Here is a 21,317-nt window from a genome sequence, read left to right as displayed (position 1 = left end):
GTAGTAAATATTTTTCATAAATTATTTTCCAACGAAAAAACTTAAGAAAAACACAAGAACGTCACAAATACGAAAGAAATTACTTTGAGTTCAATCACTTCACACTTTAATTTAATTTAGAAATGGAGTAATATAATAATAAGTATAATTAATATTTAATATAGAAATACAAAAGAAAGTATAGAGATCGATGTTGAGGAGTGTGATAGCGCTGGTTGAAGCAATTGTAAGTTAAATATTTATTGGATGAATGAAATGATTTTTGACATAATCTATCAATTCTTCTCCAACAACTGTAAAAAGATCTTTATCTTTATGTAAGAATTCCACTACACGTGTCAAGTTGATTACGCGCATCATAAGAGGCATAGCAATCTCTTTACAGGTGATTGATTCTCGGTTTAAGTCTTTCCATGCTTCTTCTATCTGCGTGTTGAGCAAATTATAAACGTACTCTTTTGGAACATCATATTGCTTCATGTAACATTCAATACTAGACGCCACATGTTGCCTTTTTTGCTCCTCCTACAAATTTAGTTAAGAATAAGAATTTACCACATATCATAACTTGTAGCCCTTTAGTTACATATATGATGGAAAACCTTTCATCATAAACAAAGTTTTTATTAAATACAAGCTACATATATAGTTAACGATATTTTTTGAATGGTCGTTAGTTAAATCAGGGACTAAACGTTATGGACCAATCACGTAGAAAAAAATTGATAGATAAAGTGAATTACATAGATCAACCACCTAATTTTTAGTACTAAACAAAGGAAGATATAAGTTGTACATGTACCTTATGTCCAACAATATCGTCCATCTTTCTACAAATTGCGCTTGAAGCCATAATAAGTGGAGGATTGGCGAGAGCCCATGTCAACGACCTGTCTGTAACTATATCACCCATGCCGATAAAACTGGCTATTGTAAGCATTTTATAACCGGAGCTTATAAATGCAACTGATTTGTGCTCTTCTACTGTTGGTACATATCCTTCATGTTTCCATTTAGCTTCGGTCATGTGGCTTTCAACGAACTCTTTCATCTGTGTATTTTACAAACATATATATATTCACAAAAGGTAACTAATTAATTGCGCGAAGTGTATATACCAAATTGATACTTACCGACCCTTTAAAATAGTTAAGACGATTTTGTGTTCCATTGGTCGTCAAAATTTGTTCCATTTCATCATAAATATCTAACAGGCATTTGTATATTAGTTTCATGTATTCGGGAAGTCCATCTAAGCAGGCATATGACCACCTGAAGTTTATATAAAAGTAGATTATATAATTTTATATATGAACAACAGAAATTAAAAAACTATATGTACGTATAATATAGTACTCCAATATACTTTTGAACTGCCTCTCTGAAGATAACAAGTTCTTCATGAACACCATAAGTATCATCTAAGATCGTTGCAAACGCGAAGACTTTTGTCAAGAATATTCGAGCACGGGAAAATTTGGGCTCAAAGTATGCAGAGACTGCCCAAAAATAGACTTCAACCAATCTATCTCTCATGTATGGTATATTCTTTGGAACATCGAAAGCTTTCCACCACCTATAATTAATTAGAAATTAATGTTAGGTTTAAGTATAACATAAACACACACACACACACACACACACACACACACACATATATTGAAACTTTAAGAGAAGAATTGAAGAAAAATGTAATACTTGGAAAGTTGGCTTAGCTCCTTTTTGTGTAAGGATTGCAGCAAGTTGAACCCTAACTTCGAAAGTCTTAGTAGTGACGAATTATGATGTATTTGTTGTTGGTAGAAAGGTATGTAGCTGAATGCATCCATTCTTTGCAACCGTTTATGTAGAGGTCGCTTAAGTGTTTCTAATATATGCCTACAAAGTGTAGATTCACACCGAAGAGAGTCCTTTGATATCTCATCCAGATGAGATTTTGTAAAAACAAGAGCTTCATCTAGTATGACTTCACCTTGTACCCTCAAATACGTAGCCTCGTATAACTCTAGCATGTCTTTGACATCATTAGTTAGAGATTCCATAAATGATCTCGTCTCATCCTTGTAGTTATTGATAATATCTGTTATAAGACACGTTTAGAAAATTTTTCAAATATATAATTCTTATTATGTTAACGTATGTACTACTCGTTAGAAAAGATTTCCTACTTATCCCATCTCATAATTTTGAGATCGACTATCCTGTTTTTCTTAGTTTTTGTACTTCATTTATTCAATAAAAATTTAAACTTTGAGAAACTTCTTTTGTTCTTCGTTTCCGCACCAAGATAATGTTTAATTCTTTTGCTTGATCAACGTTATGGGGTCAATTAATTGGTATCAGAGCAGGATCAACATATCTTGTTGATGATCCAACCATTTTCGAGCAAAAGAAGTCTTATTGAAGAAACAAAAGAAAAATCGTTTTCTGATTCGTCATGCTATGCGCAACGATATATAAATGATCACATCTCATTCGTTAACCGTTCAATCATCATGAAATTTTTACTGTAGGTTCAAAACACATGAAAGTAAATTCCTAATGAAGGAAATTTCGATCGGAGCTTTGGATTGAGAGATATCAAAGGTCGAAATCTGTTGCTGAGATTAGAGGGTTTTTCAGCGCAGTTTCAGTAATTTAATTACTATATCTTCGGTAACATCGATATTTTCATGATTTTTGGATATGTTACTGATTACATATAGATGGTCATTTTGTAAAAAATTTCATCTTGATTGGACGTGTCTACGAAAAGATATGAATTTTTGAAATCACAGCATTCTGCTTGTGTTTCAATCTGCGCAGTCTGTTTAAAATGATTGTTTTGGATTCGTTGACCATTGGGTTTTCATGTGATTTTGATATAAGGTTAAATATATGTGGATCTATTTCGTGTAAAAGTTTTAGCTTGATCTAATAATTATTCAAAGAGATATGTATTTTGTTGTTCTGCTGTTATTCTGAGTCTGAAAACTCACACTCAAGACTCTGATTGAGATATGAATAAGAATTTCAGACTTAATAGTTTGACTTAAACGCAAACTCAAGATCAGACTCAAACAAAAACTTTAAAGATCGAATTCAGACTTCAATTTTGTATGAATTTATACTCGGTAGAAGTCAGACTTACACGAGATCAGACTGCGAATACTTCTGACTCTTGGACTCCAACTCAAATCAGGTCAGACCCATCTGGGTTCACTCAGATCTAGAAGTGGTCATTCCCCAACAAGAAGACCAGATGTTAGATCAACATAATCAACATTTATGAAGATGAAGATGAAGATTCAAGTAATGCTTTTAATATTTATACGCAAGTGGTTACGCGGTGGTTTAGTCATGATTATGTACCAATTGTGGTTTAGTCATGATTATGTTCAAATTAGTTTGATGATTTGTCTTGATTGCACATAAGTGCTCGTAAGGAGTTAAACCTAAGTGTGATACAATGATAATAAAGAGGATGAGTATCAAGCTTAAAGAAAGATCAAGTTATCAAGAGCTCTAAAGATCATACAAGATGATTGAAGTTGTAAAGGCGATGATTAGATTTATTGTAGTATATATTTAAATTTTGTAACTGATTGTTTTCTTCTAATCAATTAGAGGCAGATTGTTAGGAAAAGATGTTCCATTGTTAAAAAAGATATTTCTATTATTAGGAATTGATTGGATAAAATCAGTAGTTAATATAAATCCCTTAATTAGTGGGATTTACATGAATTTAGTTTCTTAATTTTTATCCCCAAGACTCTATAATCAAAGAGTTCTTGGGGTGAAATTAGATGTCTTTATCCGCAGCAAAACCCAATCTCAAAACTTTAAGATCGACTATTTATAATAGCCAAATACGATACCTTTCCTAAAATGCAAACGTAATTTTGTTGAGTAATTATTATTTCATTAAATAAGTATATAATCCGTATATGTATAAAAAGATGAAAAAGACAATGCTATAAATAAGGTTGGCCCATATAATGAACAAATAGTTTGGTCTTTCAATCTAGATAAGTTACAAAGTTTAATTTGTTAGTGTTATCGTTTTTAAAATTAAACTAAAATAAATAATTCTATATATCAACTTTTTAATTAAATATTTTTTAGTTAATCTACTTAATTAACATTTACTTTTGCGGATATGAAAATTGTAGACGTTGTCTACGTAAATTATATTGCCATATTTAATTTTACACTTAATAACTATTAATAATAAAAAATAAACAAACGCCGAATTAATTGATAATTCACATACAAATTTTTAGGATTATAAATATGAAAGTGTATACATTACAGATTTTAATGAATATTATCAATAAACACCAAACTAAATGTATACGAATTATATATATGACGAATGAATTAGACATATTCTTATTTGACAAACGGGGCTCAAAACAAATGTTACTTATATATACATTTATATTTTATTCCTTTATAAACAAATACTAAAATTTTAGTTTTGTTTTTGATTATGGTGGCTATGGCTTACGTTTGTACGTCAAATTAATATTTTACACACACATGACATTATATTCATTTATTTATTGGTGTTTTTATAATTGCTTAATTATTTATTTTTTACGACATCGTGTAACACAAAAAACTTTACGTTTTCGTGCAACACACGGATTCATAAAACTAGTTATATATATATATATATATATATATATATATATATATATATATATATATATATATATATATATATATTATATATATATAGTACGTACTAACCACAAGAAACATAGAAGCCTTGTTGTCGTAGGAGTCGGAACCAAAGGGATGGTTTACCACCATTCCAGTGATCACCATATGTATCATAAATATGCTGCAAGCCAACCTCAATTTCCTTTTCGAAATAGTAGGCTACGCCAAGCCGCTGAATATCATTCACTAGTATTAACAAATCAGTATGTTTTGTTGGATCACTCAAATTAAGCGCTATTTCTTTCTTTACTTCTTCTTTCAAATCTTTTACGATTTCTTCCATTTGAGACTGATCTTTTAACTGCAATTAATCAACACGATTAATATATATTATATGTTGGTTCATACTCAGGATCCATTATAATGTTACTATTACATTTTTTGGTAAACAAAATCAAATATCACATGTACCTTAGATTAAAACTACCTTCTATGTTTTGTCTAGTCTACCTTGAACTTAAAAACTTTTCACAACTTCCATTCTCTAGCTAGCTACATTTTTCTGAACATCTATCTATATATTTATTGTTATTATTATTATTATTATTATTATTATTATTATTATTATTATTATTATTATTATTATTATTATTATTATTATTATTATTATTATTATTATTATTATTATTACTATATTATTATTATTATTATTATTATTATTATTATTATTATTATTATTATTATTATTATTATTATTATTATTATTATTATTATTATTATTATTATTATTATATTATTAATATATTATTATTATTATTATCATCATCATCATCATCATCATCATCATCATCATTATTATTATTATTATTATTATTATTATTATTATTATTATTATTATTATTATTATTATTATTATTATTATTATTATTATTATTATTAAGAGCTTTGTTAATAATTAATTTCTTCTTTAAATTTTTTGGCAAAATGAACGATACAAGAAGTGGGTGCGGGAACTTATTTTTATCAGGATTCAACAAATATAATCGATCAGTTTGGTTACAAAAATAGTTCACTGCATAAACATGGATGTAGCTAGCAAACATTGTCACGAGATGTACCATCCTGTCGTAAATTTTCAACATTTGTAAGTATAAATAATGAATTAACATGGCAGCAACTAGTAATTAATGCGAAATATACATGCTCATCAACGTAGTTGCATGACTTGCAACCGCACGACAAAGTGCAATTAAACAGAGTTATCGTATTCTGTTTACCTCTTCATATACAAGAAATTGGTCTCCCCAAAGGCTAGGATGAAAATTAGCAGTGGGTCTAACGGTCACCTCTCCTTTTGAATCCATGTCTAAATTTAGAAATTGCAAGAGAATATTTTAGGTTTGATACGGTTGCTCTGGAGCTAAGGGTATTTATAGAGAGGATTTATGAGCTAACTACCTTGGGTGTTAGTTTATGACTACATGTTTCATGCATATATATTTCCAATTGTAGATAAGTGAAAGAATTAGATGTCATAGTAACACACTATTGCCTTATGACTTTTAATTGCATCAAGTTTTAAACAAATGAAAATGGAAGGCTTGACATGCAAAGTCAGTGATCCGTATAGATTAAATTTAATATAGGCAGGGTCGTCTCAACAATTTTGAATGTCATGAGAGAAAATAAAAATGGACTCTTACGCACGTTAAATTTTTTAATACAAATAAAAAAAGTATACTAAAATTTTTCAATACGAAAGAAGTTTTCAAGAGAGACGTATCAAATGGTTTTATTATCAAATATTTATTCTGACAGTTTATTATTTAATTTACTTAACTATTCGACAATTGTTTTATTATCAAACAAATATTCAAAATTTTGGGCCCTTCTAAATTTTTGAACACCGGGCGGTTGCCCATTTTGCCCAGGCCCGAAGACGCCTCTAAATATAGGCTGATCGGCGCGCGTTCTCTTAGTTATCGTCATTGTTTAAGTTTATGTTTAGTATAACCTCTGCTTTCGATTCTGTTTGTTATAGCTTTACACTTTCTTTGTTTCCTTGTTAAACGTGTTCTCGCCCTGTTGGTAATGTCGTTTATTTACTTGTTGATCTGCAGATCATTTTAATGTTAAAACGTTTTTTTTCGAAAGAAGTACAATATAGTCCCGTGGGCCGTGGTCATTATAATAATCGATCTATTAAAGATAGAAATTCAATTAATTAATCATTCAAATTTCGGTATCTTTTTATAACACCCTAGAATTTTTTAATCACAGCGAGAGTATTTAAAACAACCATAACATAATTATTTAGTAAACACAAGTATTTATTTTTTAAAAACCCACAATATTGTGTTACTTAACAAAATGGTTCCTTTATTACAAAATCATGACATCAGAGTTCCAAAGGTTGCCAAACACATCTACTAGACAACCCATCTTCACCCATAACCTAGCATGCAATAATCAACAACCTGCAGGGAAGATGTGGAAAATTAGCACGAAGCTAAGTGAATAAAACTGTCATGACAGCTTTAGCATACAGTATCAAGTCATACAACTATGGGTAACAACTAACAACAAACTTTGCCATCCCAGAGGATCGACGGCCAGACCTGACTTACGACCCTAACTGATTAGGCTAGAGTCTACCGATAGTTCTTGTTACGGACTCCTTCGCATAGTAATCCAGACGAAACGTATGTGTCATTCAAGACCTACTCCTGACATCCAACTTCGCAAATCAAGGTTGAATCAACTAGTGCAAATACATTCATATAATCAACACAACATATCAACAATATACTCTCATGGAAATCTAATCGGGTGGTCATGTCAACAGTAGCACAACTTGCCACTCTATACTAATATCCGAAAGGATAGTTTCACTCACCCATATACAAAAGTACTCAGTGGTCTAATGTTAACGAGTCTTCTGATTACTCTTATCACCTAAGAATAATACATTTCAAGTATATAATCATACCTTGGTTACATATATATACTAACTATTAAAAATTTCAACAAAAGTCACTACAAGTAAACTGACTTTATAGAACCCCCAAAAGGGTCCTAAAAAGCCCATTCTTAGGACCTTTGGTCTGATAGGACCCTCAAACCAGTGGACATATAGGTGGGCGTCCTATTAGGCAAAAAGGGTCCTAACCCATATGACCGTTTTCATGAGTCCTATTAACAACATAGAAAGGGTCCTTATAGAGTGACATATTAGGACCCTTTATAATATATTATGACGCATAAATTTGTATTGTTAGAAAATATTAGGACTCCAAAAAAGTGTACTAATATAATTTAGTACCATAAAAAAAGGTCCTAATATAACTAGATGTTAATTAAGTACCACAAAAAAAGGTCCTAATATAATTTAGTACCACAAAAAAAGGTCATAATATAATTTAGTACCACAAAAAATGGTCCTAATAAAACTAGATGTTAATTAAGTACTACAGAAAAGGGTCCTAATATAATTTAATACCACAAAAAGGGTCCTACTATAATTAACTATATGTTAATTAAGTACCACAAAAAAAAGGTTCTAATATAAGTAAATGTTAATTTTATACCACTAAAAAGGGTCCTAATATCAGTATACGTTAGTACAAAAAAAAAGGTCCTAACAAGTAATAGGAGTTTCGAATATCCGGTTTGGATATTCGGGTCAATTTCAGATTTTGGGCCAGGTTATGTTAATTGGGCCTTTCTAGTCCAGTTCAGATAATTGGGCCTTTTGGATCTGGTTATGCTAATTGGCCTGTTTATGCTTACTGGGCCTTTTGGGCCCGATTATGCTATTTGCGCCTTACGGGCCTACTTCAGCTATCTGGGCCTTTTGGGCCTGCTTCAGCTATTTGGGCCTGTTAGGTCCGGTTTTGCTAATTGGACATGTCGCCACGTTTAAGCTTATTGGGCCTTTTGTGCCCGGTAATGCTATTTGGGCCTTACGGGCCTGATTCAGCCATTTGGGCCTTTCGGGCCTGCTTCAGCTATTTGGTCCTTGTTCGGATCCAGTTTTCTTTTGCTGCATCAATTTATTATTCATTACAATTACAATAAATTTTAAATTACAAAACAAATATTAATATTGTTTCAATCCAAATAAGATTACAGATTATAATATTGTTTCAACACCACGAATGCAAGAACATGTCTAGGTAACATCAACATATTACAGATCATTGTCTCAAACACACAAACTCCTAAAATAATATTCATGTTCAAACATTCATAATCAAACCGACCAACATTACAAAACACACAAACTCTTCAAACCGCCACCATCTATCTTGATTACTCATCAAAATCTGCCACCTACAATTAAACCATCCATGTATAAGCATAAAAGGTGCACATTTGAATCATAATTTTAATACAACATTAACAAAGACATGCTTCGATCAACGCAGTAGGCCAAGCAATAGACGTACCAATGACGTCATGAATGTATCTCATATGCTCAAATGGCCTAAACAAAACTTCATTTCTTTCGATGGCCACTTGAAACTCTACCTCACACCAACCAGCTCTAAGTTCAGTCTGCAAAACAACCGTAGTTGGATCCATGCTTACTAACCTTCCTCTTGCTACCTTGTTATTTCTAACGCTTTTCACATACACATCATCTCTCACCTAAAATTTAGTTTCCAAAAAAAAAAAAAAACATTCATGAATGCTAAAAGGGTAGAAACACAGTAAGGTAACCTATTAAATTGAAACATACCTTTAAACGTTTAACAACTAAACCATTATCCTGAACACACGAACCTTCATTCTTAACACCAGGACCATTATTCTTCCGAGCCAACTGGGCTTTTAACCTTGAATTTTCATTCTCAAGTTCTGCCTTATCAGACTTGAGTTGAGCATTCTCCTTACGAACGACTGATCGACCAGGTACTATGCCCCACAAGTCTTTAGCACGAACGTCAGGTCCATACGTTTGGGCAGAACCAGAATTATTGTAACCCATTACCTGGAAAAAAAACATCGTCTGGTCCAGGTGTATCAGTTTCACCGTCCACAATTTTGCCCGTAAGTTCTTTCATTTGTTTCTGCATAAAAAACTTAATATTTAAACACATATATAAATATATGTCATGCAACATATTTCGGTATGATGGAAATGAATCTACTATGGTATTCGATATATGCAATGCCCAATCAAAGTATAGCCCAATCACACCTAGATATTCGATAACATATCCAATGCTAGACTAGGATTTTGGGATTCGACATTATTACATAATGAAAAGCAAGTGGTCATTATCAATTGAAGACTCTATTAATATTCACCTCAAATAAATTGGCTAGAAGATTATCAAGTGGTTTATGGTGATTAACATATAAATATACAACTAATTAACTTAAAAGATAAAATAACCCAACTGAAGCGCATGAACACATCACAAAAATAAAAGTCACTAAAAGTCTACTTCAAATGCAATAAAAACCTCACAGGTGCCTCACAGGTGGTTTATGGTGATTAACATATAAATATACATCTACTGATATCATGTGTAGGATACATTTGATCCACTTTTGATTCCTTCATACATCATAATAGTGTTTGTAAAATTACTTACGAGTACAGTTGCAGCTTCACCATCAGCACTTCCATTTGTAAAACATTTCTTAAACATATTGACCCGAGTAGGTTCTTTTCCCAAACTCATCTGCAATGAGTAAAAACGAGGTAACTATTAACAATGTATATTCAAAAGCTATACTATATTAATAATTTTCCCATGATATTACCTTCAGTTCTTCACGGATTCTTGCAAAACTTTTTTTCCCGGTCACTTGCGTCAACTTCTTGTTAGCCCTATTGGCTTTATTTTTGTCGGTCATCGCCTAAAAAAGAAAATATATTAAATATTCTAATATGAAAATAAAATAATATAAAAAAAGTTACACCAAGTGTAAGATTATTTCATACCTTCACCCTTTCTCTACCCCAATATTCAAGAAGTCTTCTCCATTGTCTTTTGGTCAGTTTTTCAGGTAGTGAATTCAATTGAACCTCCATTGATAAAGACGGATCAAAGTAGACTTCCTTTATTCTCGCCCTCCAATTTTTCATTTTTTGACCATATGACTGGAGTATTCACGAATCAGCAGTTTGTGGAATTTCAAACTTTGTCTACAAATTATAAAAATAGAAAACATATCACATGAGAAGAAAAAAAGGCTTATTATCACACGGATTTAAAAATACGTACCCTTAAAAGTTGAGCAGCTTATCTTTTTTTTTTTTTTTAACTTGATTCCACAGTCTATAAACTGGACAATATTGGTAGCTCCGCGTTAAGTAACCAAGAAAATGGGTGAGTTTACTACTGTTTTTGCAAATCGGCTGTCCATGTTCATTAACAGAAATTGGAATTCGAACAGATGCCTTATGTTTCCACATTTTTCGCATAAGTGCCGGTCCTCGAACTCTGTCGCCTTTATCTACAAAATATGAGCACTTGATTTACAATTGATATACTAAACAATCAACAATATAAATCAAATAAACAAAACAAATTAGAAAAACAAAAAATAACCTGATTCATCTACTAGTTGGGTGGTTTGCTGATCAACATTCATCACAGTTTGAGTACTCATATTTACTTCTTTACCCGCATAATAAAAAGGATACTGAAAGCTAGAATACATTATTTAACAAAATAAAAAGAATCAAGCAATATAGAACAAATAAACCTTCTAGTTATTGGGTGGTTTCTCGTTGGTGGTCTTCAAAATCATCATAATATTCATTTCCATATACGTAACCATCGTAAACATCATTGTGGGCTTCATACTCAAGCCTGGGCTCCGTATCCATTTCTTCATCTCTAAGACTTTGAACTCTAGCTTCTTTGTGTCTAGACACCAACTTTCCCTCTAAATTTTGATCTTCAGGATTGTCTGTGTTAAGTAGTGTAATCAATACATGTATTATATATTGTGAATGAATTAGCAGTACATGAAGAGAGGCCATATATAGCCAAATACCCTAGCTAAGTATAATGGGCTAAGCCCAACAAGTATAATACATGGGCCGAAGATTGCCTAAACCCAACAAAAACATACAAAAAACAAGCCCGATACAGCAAAAACAACTAATACAGCCCAGATCAAGGTTTAATGTGAAATCTATCACCAAACACATCTAAATTTCATACATCAGCAACCCTGCTAATACCTTCATAAATAATACATGATATGTGTACAGAGTAATGAAATAGTTAATATGAACTCACCATGACTGACTCTTGTTCCATCTGGAGCTTTACTTTTTTTAAGCCTCGGCCTCGTATCACTTGTTTGGCCCATGGATTTTGCGTATAACCCTTTAGAGACATCAGGATTAACAGAAACTCTTTTATGTGTTAAACTCTCTTTTGTCATTGTATTGGGAGCAAGGAACTGTTTGCTTTTGCTTTTCTTGGTGCTTTAAGTCACAATAGCCTCAACCTATTTATCGGATCTAAGCTGGCAAAAGTTCTTGTTTCCTTCCATTGACATAATCTAAAACAATGTAACGAACAATACTCAGCAATTATATGAATAACATCTATCCATTTAACATAAAATACTTGTATATTATAACCTTTTAGCTACATGAAAATAAAAATTAATAAAGCAAGCATAATACGCATTTTGGATGGTCCATACTCCACACATAATACGGAGTTACATCTTTTCATAGTCTTATGCTCAAAAAGATTTAAAATTGGTTGGAAGTTAATTCAAGTTTATGGCTATTTTTATTAAAAATACTTTTTATTGGAAGTTAATTCTAAAGTGTGGTTGACTATTTTAAATGCACAATTAATCAAAGCATGTCCGAATTTGTTATAGACAACATTCACATTAGAAAACTTCTTATATGAATAACATCTATTCATTTAACGCAACAGAGTTATAAACAATTTTATATATTGAGTAGTTAGCAACAATGTTATAAACAATCTAAAAGAATCGTTAATAACATACAAGAGTGATACATGTGTTCTTTGGTGAAAAAAGAGATAGCTGAGTTCTTTGGTTAAAAAGGAGATAGCTTGAGTACTTTGATAAAAAAAAAAAGAGATAAGTGTGTTGTTCAGAACCTTTTAGCTATCCCAATTTGATTTGGCGCCTTGAATTTGGGAGGTGATCTTTACACACTAGCATTTGATCCATCCACACCAAATCAATACAAACTTCCTATTTTACCCTTAAACTATTATTTAGCCAATATACTATTTATAAGGGTAAAATAGGTAATTTATATTGTTTTGGTGTTGATGGATCAAAACTAGTGTGGCAGGATCAACCCTGAATTTTTTGGATCTACCAAAATTTTTGAATCTACCAAAATTTTTGAATGAAAACATTTGGATCAGCTTAAAAATTTGGCTCCGAAATCTGTGATATTGGCGGTAATGTTAGAGAGGGTAAATTTTGGTGAAAATTAATTGAAGATAACTTCTCTATCTAGTTACATATTTATGTATACTCCTTATAAGTTAAATAAATAATACGTATATATATATATATATATATATATATATATATATATATATATATATATATATATATATATATATATATATATATATATATATATAACTAAAATAATATAAGTATAAGTTATATGTTAAATAAATAGTATAAGTATTAATTTATAAACTTTATAGAATAAATGTACACATAATTAATTTGATTAGTCCTAAAATGTTATTTTAATTATATATTTATATCTCGAAAATCGGCAATATATAAGTTCATGTTGGCAGTTAACCTAAACGAACATCGTCTATCATAATTGATCCTAATTGAACATCGTTTATCATATATGTTATTTTGTTTAACGTAAGTACGTACAGTGCATTAACATCAATATATGAATCAACATTATTAAGATCATAGAACGCCCCATAAGCCTTTAGAACGTTTGTCGACGTCTATATATATATGATAATTGGGCTACCTCAGCTCATTTAATCAATGGTATATTATAATTGAGATCGCCTGATCGATTGAGTTCATATGACTTATCATATCATCCGTCAAGTTCTAAACTGCTTGAAAAACTTGTTTGGTGATATACCATGCACGCATTAAGTTCATCCGATAAGCAAGCTTATCCTCGTTTATCATTACGATGGACCTAAACTCTAAACACTAAACACTAAACCCTAAACCCTAAACAATAAACCCTAAACCCTAAACCCTAAACCGTAAACCCTAGACCCTACACCATAAACCCTAAACCCTATAACATTAAACCATAAACCCTACCCCAAACCCTAAACCCTTATAAACCATAAACCCAAAACCCTAAATTACCCTATTCATTAAACCATAAACCTTAGACCCCAAACACTAAACCATAAACCCAATCCCTAGCCAAAAGTTTAAACGAGAACCATACAAATGGCGAGAACTGCGAGAACCATCGAATTTCAAGGATTTTGACACCACGTGATCGACTTGACTCAATTCACATATAAATGTTAATGGATAGTAATTAAGATTTAACAAAAAGATATTTCTAAAAAACATATATATAATATCTAACCATACAAATATTAAATATATATAATTTCTCGAATGTATGTGCAGGTCTGTTGTGAGCATGCGAACATTTATACCCTAAACCCTACCCTAAAGTATCGGCCTAGCTAAACCCTATATATACCCCAAACCCGGCCTATACCTAAACCTTAAACCATGAACCCTGAACCCTAAACCCTAAACCCACCTATACCCCAAACCCTACACGCACCCTAATCCCTAATTAGCATGAACGTACATTAATTAAACCATGCATATATACCCTAAACATTATCTTAAACCATATACAACCCTAAACCCTAAATCATTAATGCCGTATACTATAGCTAGCTTTGAGCTTGTTTGAGTCGATCTTATGATTATACGCCACTGTTAAGATCTTATGATATGCTTTAACCTCGTCCGATAAGCCTAGATATATAAGATCTATTTGGACAAGGTTAACCTACATTATTTATATTATTTTATATTTTATATTTTATTAATTATTTGAATTATATTCTTATCTTAAACTTATATTACTACTTACATCTTAAAATTAGATGTATCATAATAATCATAATTCAAAATTATTATTATTAAGATGTGTTTGCAGATCTAAGTTAATTGCAATCATCAAGTACATATGTAATTGCAATCGATCATCATGAGTTATTGAAGATGTGTTTGCAGATCTAAGTTAATACTGTACAAAATTAAAGACATAAGTTAATTGCAATCATCAAAAATTTGGGTCACCTTGTTTCATACGCTTTGTCCATACAGGACTTGACAAATTTATTGAACCAGGTTAATTTCTTTCTCCTGCTTGCTTACTTACTGAACACACGAATATATATATATATATATATATATATATATATATATATATATATATATATATATATATATATATATATATATATATATATATATATATATATATATATATATATATATATATATATATATATATATATATATATATATATATATATATATATATATATATATTAGCCCCTATTGATGCCTAAACCGATCGGTTTCTATGTGTTTAGTAGGTTAGGGTATGAGTTATGCAAGAACACTAGAGAGAAGCAAGATAAAGTTGTAGGTGTGAATATGATAACTAGTTAACAAAATGGTGGGGAGGTTGTTTATATATGACAACCTCTCAAGTTACATGACTTACAAAGTTACCATGGTAATTAAAGGTAAATACAATACATTACATCATTAAAATCGTACGCCACTAATTTATTACATAAACTTATGTCAACAATCTCCCCCTTGGCGTGCGGTTTTCAAAAAAAATCACTCTCCTTCGATCAGCTTTAACTTGCACTCTCAGCAGCCTTTTTCTTTGCTTCCTCTTCAGCTCTTAGTGCCTTGATCGCATCACTTCCCGGCGTGTAGTTTCTCTAGTAGTGCTTAGGAATGATGAACATTTTGTGACTGGTGATGTTGTATTCGAATCTTGCATGATTGGGAACCTGTGAAGTAGTTCTTCTTCCTGTTAATTCCCAGCGAGGTATCAAACTGCCTCATGTACAACCTGAACTCAAGAACCTCATTTATGTGGTTCGCCATCTCATTAGTCATCAACTTCTGGTAGTTCCTGATGTTCTCTGTCCTCTTGCAGATGTCAAAGAACTTCAATGCACGCTTGAGAGTTCCATTAGAGTACTTAGATAGCTCGAATCTGTGAATAAAGATTCGCTTTTGGATTTTGTTGCGAAATATAAAACCTTCTTCAGGACCATCCATGCAAAAACAAATTTTAAAGGCAGATGGATCCAACATGTCAATGGTTTGATTCGGTGCAGAGAGCATGATCTTTTTACGAATGGATTCGACACCTAACTGAAGATCATGTTACGAGGCAAGCTTGATTATTTCCTTCATAAACCTTTCCACCCTTTCAATCACTGTTTCAATTACCCAAGTCTTTCTAATCTTGTTCCTTAATCAGTTGTAAAGGAATAACACGTCTACTGGCTTGAGCTCGATCAGATCATACTCAAAAAATGTGTACTCTTGGTCGTTTGAACATATGACTTTGAAGAATGGGATGTAAACTTTCCTTGTTAAGGTCCTGCAGAAAAAAGTGTTAATGATTGTAATCGAATACTCATTCTGATCATCCAGGACAAATTCGTCTTTGATCTTATACACCTGCTTCTGATAACGGTACGTTATCAACTTGTCCTTATCACCAAGAAAATCATAACACCCAATTGGATTGAACCTTTCAGCTACCGGCAAGTTTTTAAATTTATCTTCAGTAACGAAGATTCTGTATGCTTGTTCTTCCAACCAACAACCCTGTAGCACTTTTTCTATCTGAGGTTAACCTAGTCTGATTGCCAGTTCTCTGTGCTTGTTGAATTCTCCATGTTGTGGTTCAGATGATGTGGATTGTTCAGGCGTTGGTTGAGCGGTAGGTTTAGGATATCCTGGAGCGGGTTCATCGGTGTACTCTTGAGTGACAAATCAATCATATTCGTCCATTCCTTCCTCATCAGGAGCTTCTAAGTTCACATAGTTTTCTTTGGTAAATTCTCCTTCAATGAAAATGGTTGGTTTAATTCGGGGTTTCAGGTTTCTTCTTCTTCTTCTTCATATTTGGGAATGATAAGCTGGGGAATAGATGTGGTGGTTGTTTCAGTCGGTGGAGTGATTGTTTCAGATTCAGGACCAGTGTATACAACTATTGCAAGGGTGGTTTCAGTAGAGATAACCACCGTTTCTGGGCTTGCTCGATCGGAGGAGATAAGTGTTTCAGCCATTTCAGTTTCCTCTTCCTCTTTCAAATCAATGAGCATCATTTCATCAAATTCATCATCATCTTCAGAGTTGATTGTGATTACATTAAATCCTTTAGGAGCAGCATCATCTTCTTCAATAACATGTTCTCCCACTTTTGTTACTCCTTCCAGTAAGATAGATTCGTCAACAACTTCCTTTCCTTTTCTGGAGGAACTGGGTTAATTTTGAGATTGGCTCGAACTTAGGATAGCAGACACCGATGATCTTCCTCCGATATTCTCCCCCTCATGTTGGCCGCATCATCGGGGTCATCATGTCACCTGGAGGAAGATGGTTGGTCAGCACGACACGGAATCGGTTCAAGCACATGAGGGTAGTTTGGTAAGCGTTGTAGGGAGTTGAGCAAACCAAGGATTGCGTTCCTGACAAAATCATCTGGTGAAAAATTGACTGATAGAAGATGAGCATGAAATTCTGTCTCTCGTTGATGATAAACAAGGTTCGGTTGATGAGTAATCGTCGGAGTGATTATTAGAGATGAAATTATGGGTGGTGAAAGTGGTGGTGGTGAAACATTGAGATCAGGAGGGGATGATTTGAATTTAGGTAGTGATGTTTGAGTTGTTGTTTTTGGTGATGAGATATTGGGCCCCTGCGTAAAAACGTTAGTGAAAACATCATGAGATTCTTGATGAAACTCAGTTGTCACCACTGTTAAGCTCGAAAGCTGAGCAGTGAGGCCTGTTGTCACAGGACTTCCAAGCAATCTTAGAGAAGCAATTTTCGGTAGTGTACTCGCCTCTACGCTTGTTGTTTCAGTCTGAGCTATAGACACAGTTTGTTCGGTATAGGACTGCACCAAATTCCTACGAGCACTAGACAAATTTTCAAATTATTTTTGATGGATCTCATCTAAAGTCACCGACACTAACTCATATGAAATAGATGTTTGAGCATCTGAGTGGCTTCCTAGTGTTTGTAGAGGGCTAACGTTTTCTTTTTGCCCTTTCTCACTCCCGGTCCGCACAACCTCTCTTAATTTTTCAACCACACCCTCATTACCATTCTTATCACTCCGATCAATATCATGAAGAGCCTTTTGGAGTTGCTCAGTAGTTATAGTCTTTGGGTTAGTTTTTCTTTTCGGCCTATTATCACCCTCAGTTCTTTTCCCCTTAGACTTTCTTTTCTTAGACCCTCGCTTACTAGACCCCTCACCAGGTGCCCTATCAGCTCCTTAGGCAGGTTCCTCGAGTGGTAGGGGATCTATAGGTGCTCCTATCTCTCTCAGGTAACTTATTATTCGTGGATCATCGCCTGGTCCGAGATTCAGTAAGTGAGCAGGTATGAGTTGAGCTTGCACATTCCTTGAACCGATTCTCTTTTGAATAAAGGTGATAGACTCTTGCTCTGTAGGTGGTTCAATAAGATCTCTGGGGATTGGATTGGGAGTCTGATTACTAGCATCGATTATGGATGAAAGTATCATGGCATAGAATCTCCAGAATTATATATATGACAAGAGTGGTGTCGAGTGAATTTCTATCGTGCGATTCCAGATGACTCGGCCAAAATCAGTAGTTGGCAGGAACACGATCCCATAGAAAATCTTCAACGGGAATATGGTGATGTGGTTGGTTCCAGTCTGCATCGGATTGAAACACCGGTTTATGAAAGTATACAACACATACCATCATTGTGCCATACATTGCTTCTTGAAGTCCCTTATATTGTTAACCTCTCCTTCGTACCCAAGTTGTTGTACGATAGCTAACATATCATCTTCAGAGGGAAATTCATCGTATCATGCATTGTTGGGAATGCCCAAGAATTGTCTCATATCATTGAGGGTGAAAGACACCCTCCGATCAGGGTTCTGAGCAGCTAGAAAGGTAAAGCAATCAGGTACATCGTTAACAGGTGGGTGGTACGTTGATAATCCTAAAAACGAACATATATTTCATAGCATTATTCCTCAAGAAAGACAAGCTTTTAGTTGCAACTGTTCTATTTACAAGTGATATTCGTTTAAATAATAAAAGGTGAAGACAACAGACAGATTCGACGAATTGAAGACGCAAACGACCAAAAAGCTCAAAAGTATAAAATACAATCAATGAGGTTCCAATTATTGATAAGAAACGTCTCAAAATTACAAGAGTACAAGATTCAAAACGCAAAGTACAAGATATTAAATTGTACGCAAGGACGTTCGAAAATCCGGAGCCGGGACCAGAGTCAACTCTCAACGCTCGACGCAACGGACTAAAAATTACAAGTCAACTATGCATATGAATATAATATAATATATAATTAATTCTTAAAATTAATATATATATTATATTATATTTATAAAACGTCGGCACAAGGAAACAAGCAACATGTGAGCTCTCCCAGCTGGCCATGCGATCGCATGGCCAGGAAGAAGAAAGTCCATGCGATCGCATGGCATGAAAAGTCAGGCCACATCTCCTATAAATTCGCAGTTTGGTGCACCACAAAAACATATCTTTCTCTTCTCCATTCATACATAATATTTATATTTATAATTTATATTTTAATTTTAATTTTAATTATAATTCTAATAATAAGGGTATGTTAGCGAATGTTGTAAGGGTGTAAGTCGAAATTCTGTCCGTGTAACGCTACGCTATTTTTAATCATTGTAAGTTATGTTCAACCTTTTTAATTTAATGTCTCGTAGCTAAGTTATTATTATGCTTATTTAATCCGAAGTAATCATGATGTTGGGCTAATTACTAAAATTGGGTAATTGGGCTTTGTACCATAATTGGGGTTTGGACAAAAGAACGACACTTGTGGAAATTAGACTATGGGCTATTAATGGGCTTTATATTTGTTTAACTAAATGATAGTTTGTTAATGTTAATATAAAGATTTACAATTGGGCGTCCCTATAAATAACCATTTACACTCGATCGGACACGATGGGCGGGGTATTTATATGTACAAATAATCGTTCATTTAACCGGACACGGGAATGGATTAATAGCCACTAGAATTATTAAATCAGGGGTGAAATTATGTACAAGGACAATTGGCATAATTGATAACAAAGTATTAAAACCTTGGGTTACACTCAGTCGACATCCTGGTGTAATTATTAAACAAAGTATTAAAATCTTGTTACAGTTTAAGTCCCCAATTAGTTGGAATAATTAAATTTCGGGTATAAGGATAATTTGACGAGGACACTCTCACTTTATATTTATGACTGATGGACTGTTATGGACAAAAACCAGACGGACATATTAAATAATCCAGGACAAAGGACAATTAACCCATGGGCATAAAACTAAAATCAACACGTCAAACATCATGATTACGGAAGTTTAAATAAGCATAATTATTTTATTTCATATTTAATTTCCTTTATTTTATATTTAATTGCACTTCTAGTTATCGCATTTTTATTATTGTATTTAATTGCACTTTTAATTATCGCATTTTTATTATTGTATTTAATTACACTTTTAATTATCGTACTTTTTAATTATCGCAAGTTTATTTTATCGCACTTTTATTATTCGCAATTTCATTATCGTTATTTACTTTACGCTTTAAATTAAGTCTTTTATTTATTTAATATTTTACATTTTGTTTTAACTGCAACTAAAGTTTTTAAAATCGACAAACAGGTCATTAAACGGTAAAAACCCCCCTTTATAATAATAATATTACTTATATATACATTTGTATTTTTATAAAAGTAAACTAATATAGCGTTAAGCTTTGTTTAAAGATTTTCCCTGTGGAACGAACCGGACTTACTAAAAACTACACTACTGTACGATTAGGTACACTGCCTATAAGTGTTGTAGTAAGGTTTAAGTATATCCATTCTATAAATAAATAAATATCTTGTGTAAAATTGTATCGTATTTAATAGTATTTCCTTGTAAAATTTAATAGTATTTTATACCCCTTAGCTTTAACATCAAGTATTTTTGGCGCCGCTGCCGGGGACCCAATCTAGCTTAAAAGCCGGAAGCGCAACGCGAATGTATATATATAAAAAAAAAATACGCTTTTGTAAAAATACGTTTTAAATATTCAAAAATATTAAAAGAAAAACAAAAATATAAATATTTTTAAGAGTTTGGTAAATATTTAAGTTTTATAAAGTTTCTTTAGTTTGTAAAAATATAAGTTTTATTTAATTTATTTTATAAATATATTTTATAAATATATTTTATAAATATATTTTACAAAAAAAAAAAAGAAATATATAAACTCGAGCCCGGTACTGTAGCAGCCCATTCTGTGGCCCGAAACCCTAGCCCATGCGATCTCATGGCCGGGTAGCTTAAGACTCATGCGATCGCATGAGCCCG

General features: G+C 32.6%; 2 protein-coding genes across 2 annotated transcripts; both read right to left on the bottom strand.

Moving 5' to 3' along the window:
* Nucleotides 1–231: 231 nt before the first annotated feature.
* LOC139857336 ((-)-germacrene D synthase-like) lies at nt 232–6,011 on the bottom strand. Its single transcript, XM_071846080.1, has 7 exons — nt 5,925–6,011; nt 4,735–5,008; nt 1,699–2,080; nt 1,367–1,576; nt 1,134–1,272; nt 803–1,051; nt 232–525 (listed from the first exon to the last, which is right to left on the bottom strand). The coding sequence occupies exons 1-7, from the start codon at nt 6,009–6,011 to the stop codon at nt 232–234; spliced, it is 1,635 nt and encodes a 544-aa protein (XP_071702181.1).
* A 3,034-nt stretch (nt 6,012–9,045) lies between these two features.
* LOC139860260 (uncharacterized) lies at nt 9,046–10,747 on the bottom strand. Its single transcript, XM_071849029.1, has 5 exons — nt 10,604–10,747; nt 10,423–10,518; nt 10,251–10,340; nt 9,389–9,640; nt 9,046–9,297 (listed from the first exon to the last, which is right to left on the bottom strand). The coding sequence occupies exons 1-5, from the start codon at nt 10,745–10,747 to the stop codon at nt 9,046–9,048; spliced, it is 834 nt and encodes a 277-aa protein (XP_071705130.1).
* Nucleotides 10,748–21,317: the final 10,570 nt, after the last annotated feature.

Source organism: Rutidosis leptorrhynchoides, chromosome 7 (genome assembly GCF_046630445.1).
Source record: "Rutidosis leptorrhynchoides isolate AG116_Rl617_1_P2 chromosome 7, CSIRO_AGI_Rlap_v1, whole genome shotgun sequence".
Classification (NCBI taxonomy): domain Eukaryota; kingdom Viridiplantae; phylum Streptophyta; class Magnoliopsida; order Asterales; family Asteraceae; genus Rutidosis; species Rutidosis leptorrhynchoides.
The sequence above is the reverse complement of the archived record's forward strand: the minus strand, read 5'-3'. Positions and strand labels throughout refer to the sequence as shown.

Excerpts from the sequence above, each read along its gene's own strand:
- LOC139857336 (XM_071846080.1), bottom strand. The coding sequence starts at position 6,011 with ATGGATTCAAAAGGAGAGGTGACCGTTAGACCCACTGCTAATTTTCAT. Across the intron at positions 2,081-4,734 it reads AGGCTTCTATGTTTCTTGTG|ATATTATCAATAACTACAAG; the intron begins GTTAGTACGTAC and ends GTCTTATAACAG. Across the intron at positions 526-802 it reads ACGATATTGTTGGACATAAG|GAGGAGCAAAAAAGGCAACA; the intron begins GTACATGTACAA and ends CTAAATTTGTAG.
- LOC139860260 (XM_071849029.1), bottom strand. The coding sequence starts at position 10,747 with ATGAAAAATTGGAGGGCGAGAATAAAGGAAGTCTACTTTGATCCGTCT. Across the intron at positions 10,519-10,603 it reads GGGGTAGAGAAAGGGTGAAG|GCGATGACCGACAAAAATAA; the intron begins GTATGAAATAAT and ends TTTCTTTTTTAG. Across the intron at positions 10,341-10,422 it reads GAATCCGTGAAGAACTGAAG|ATGAGTTTGGGAAAAGAACC; the intron begins GTAATATCATGG and ends TACTCATTGCAG.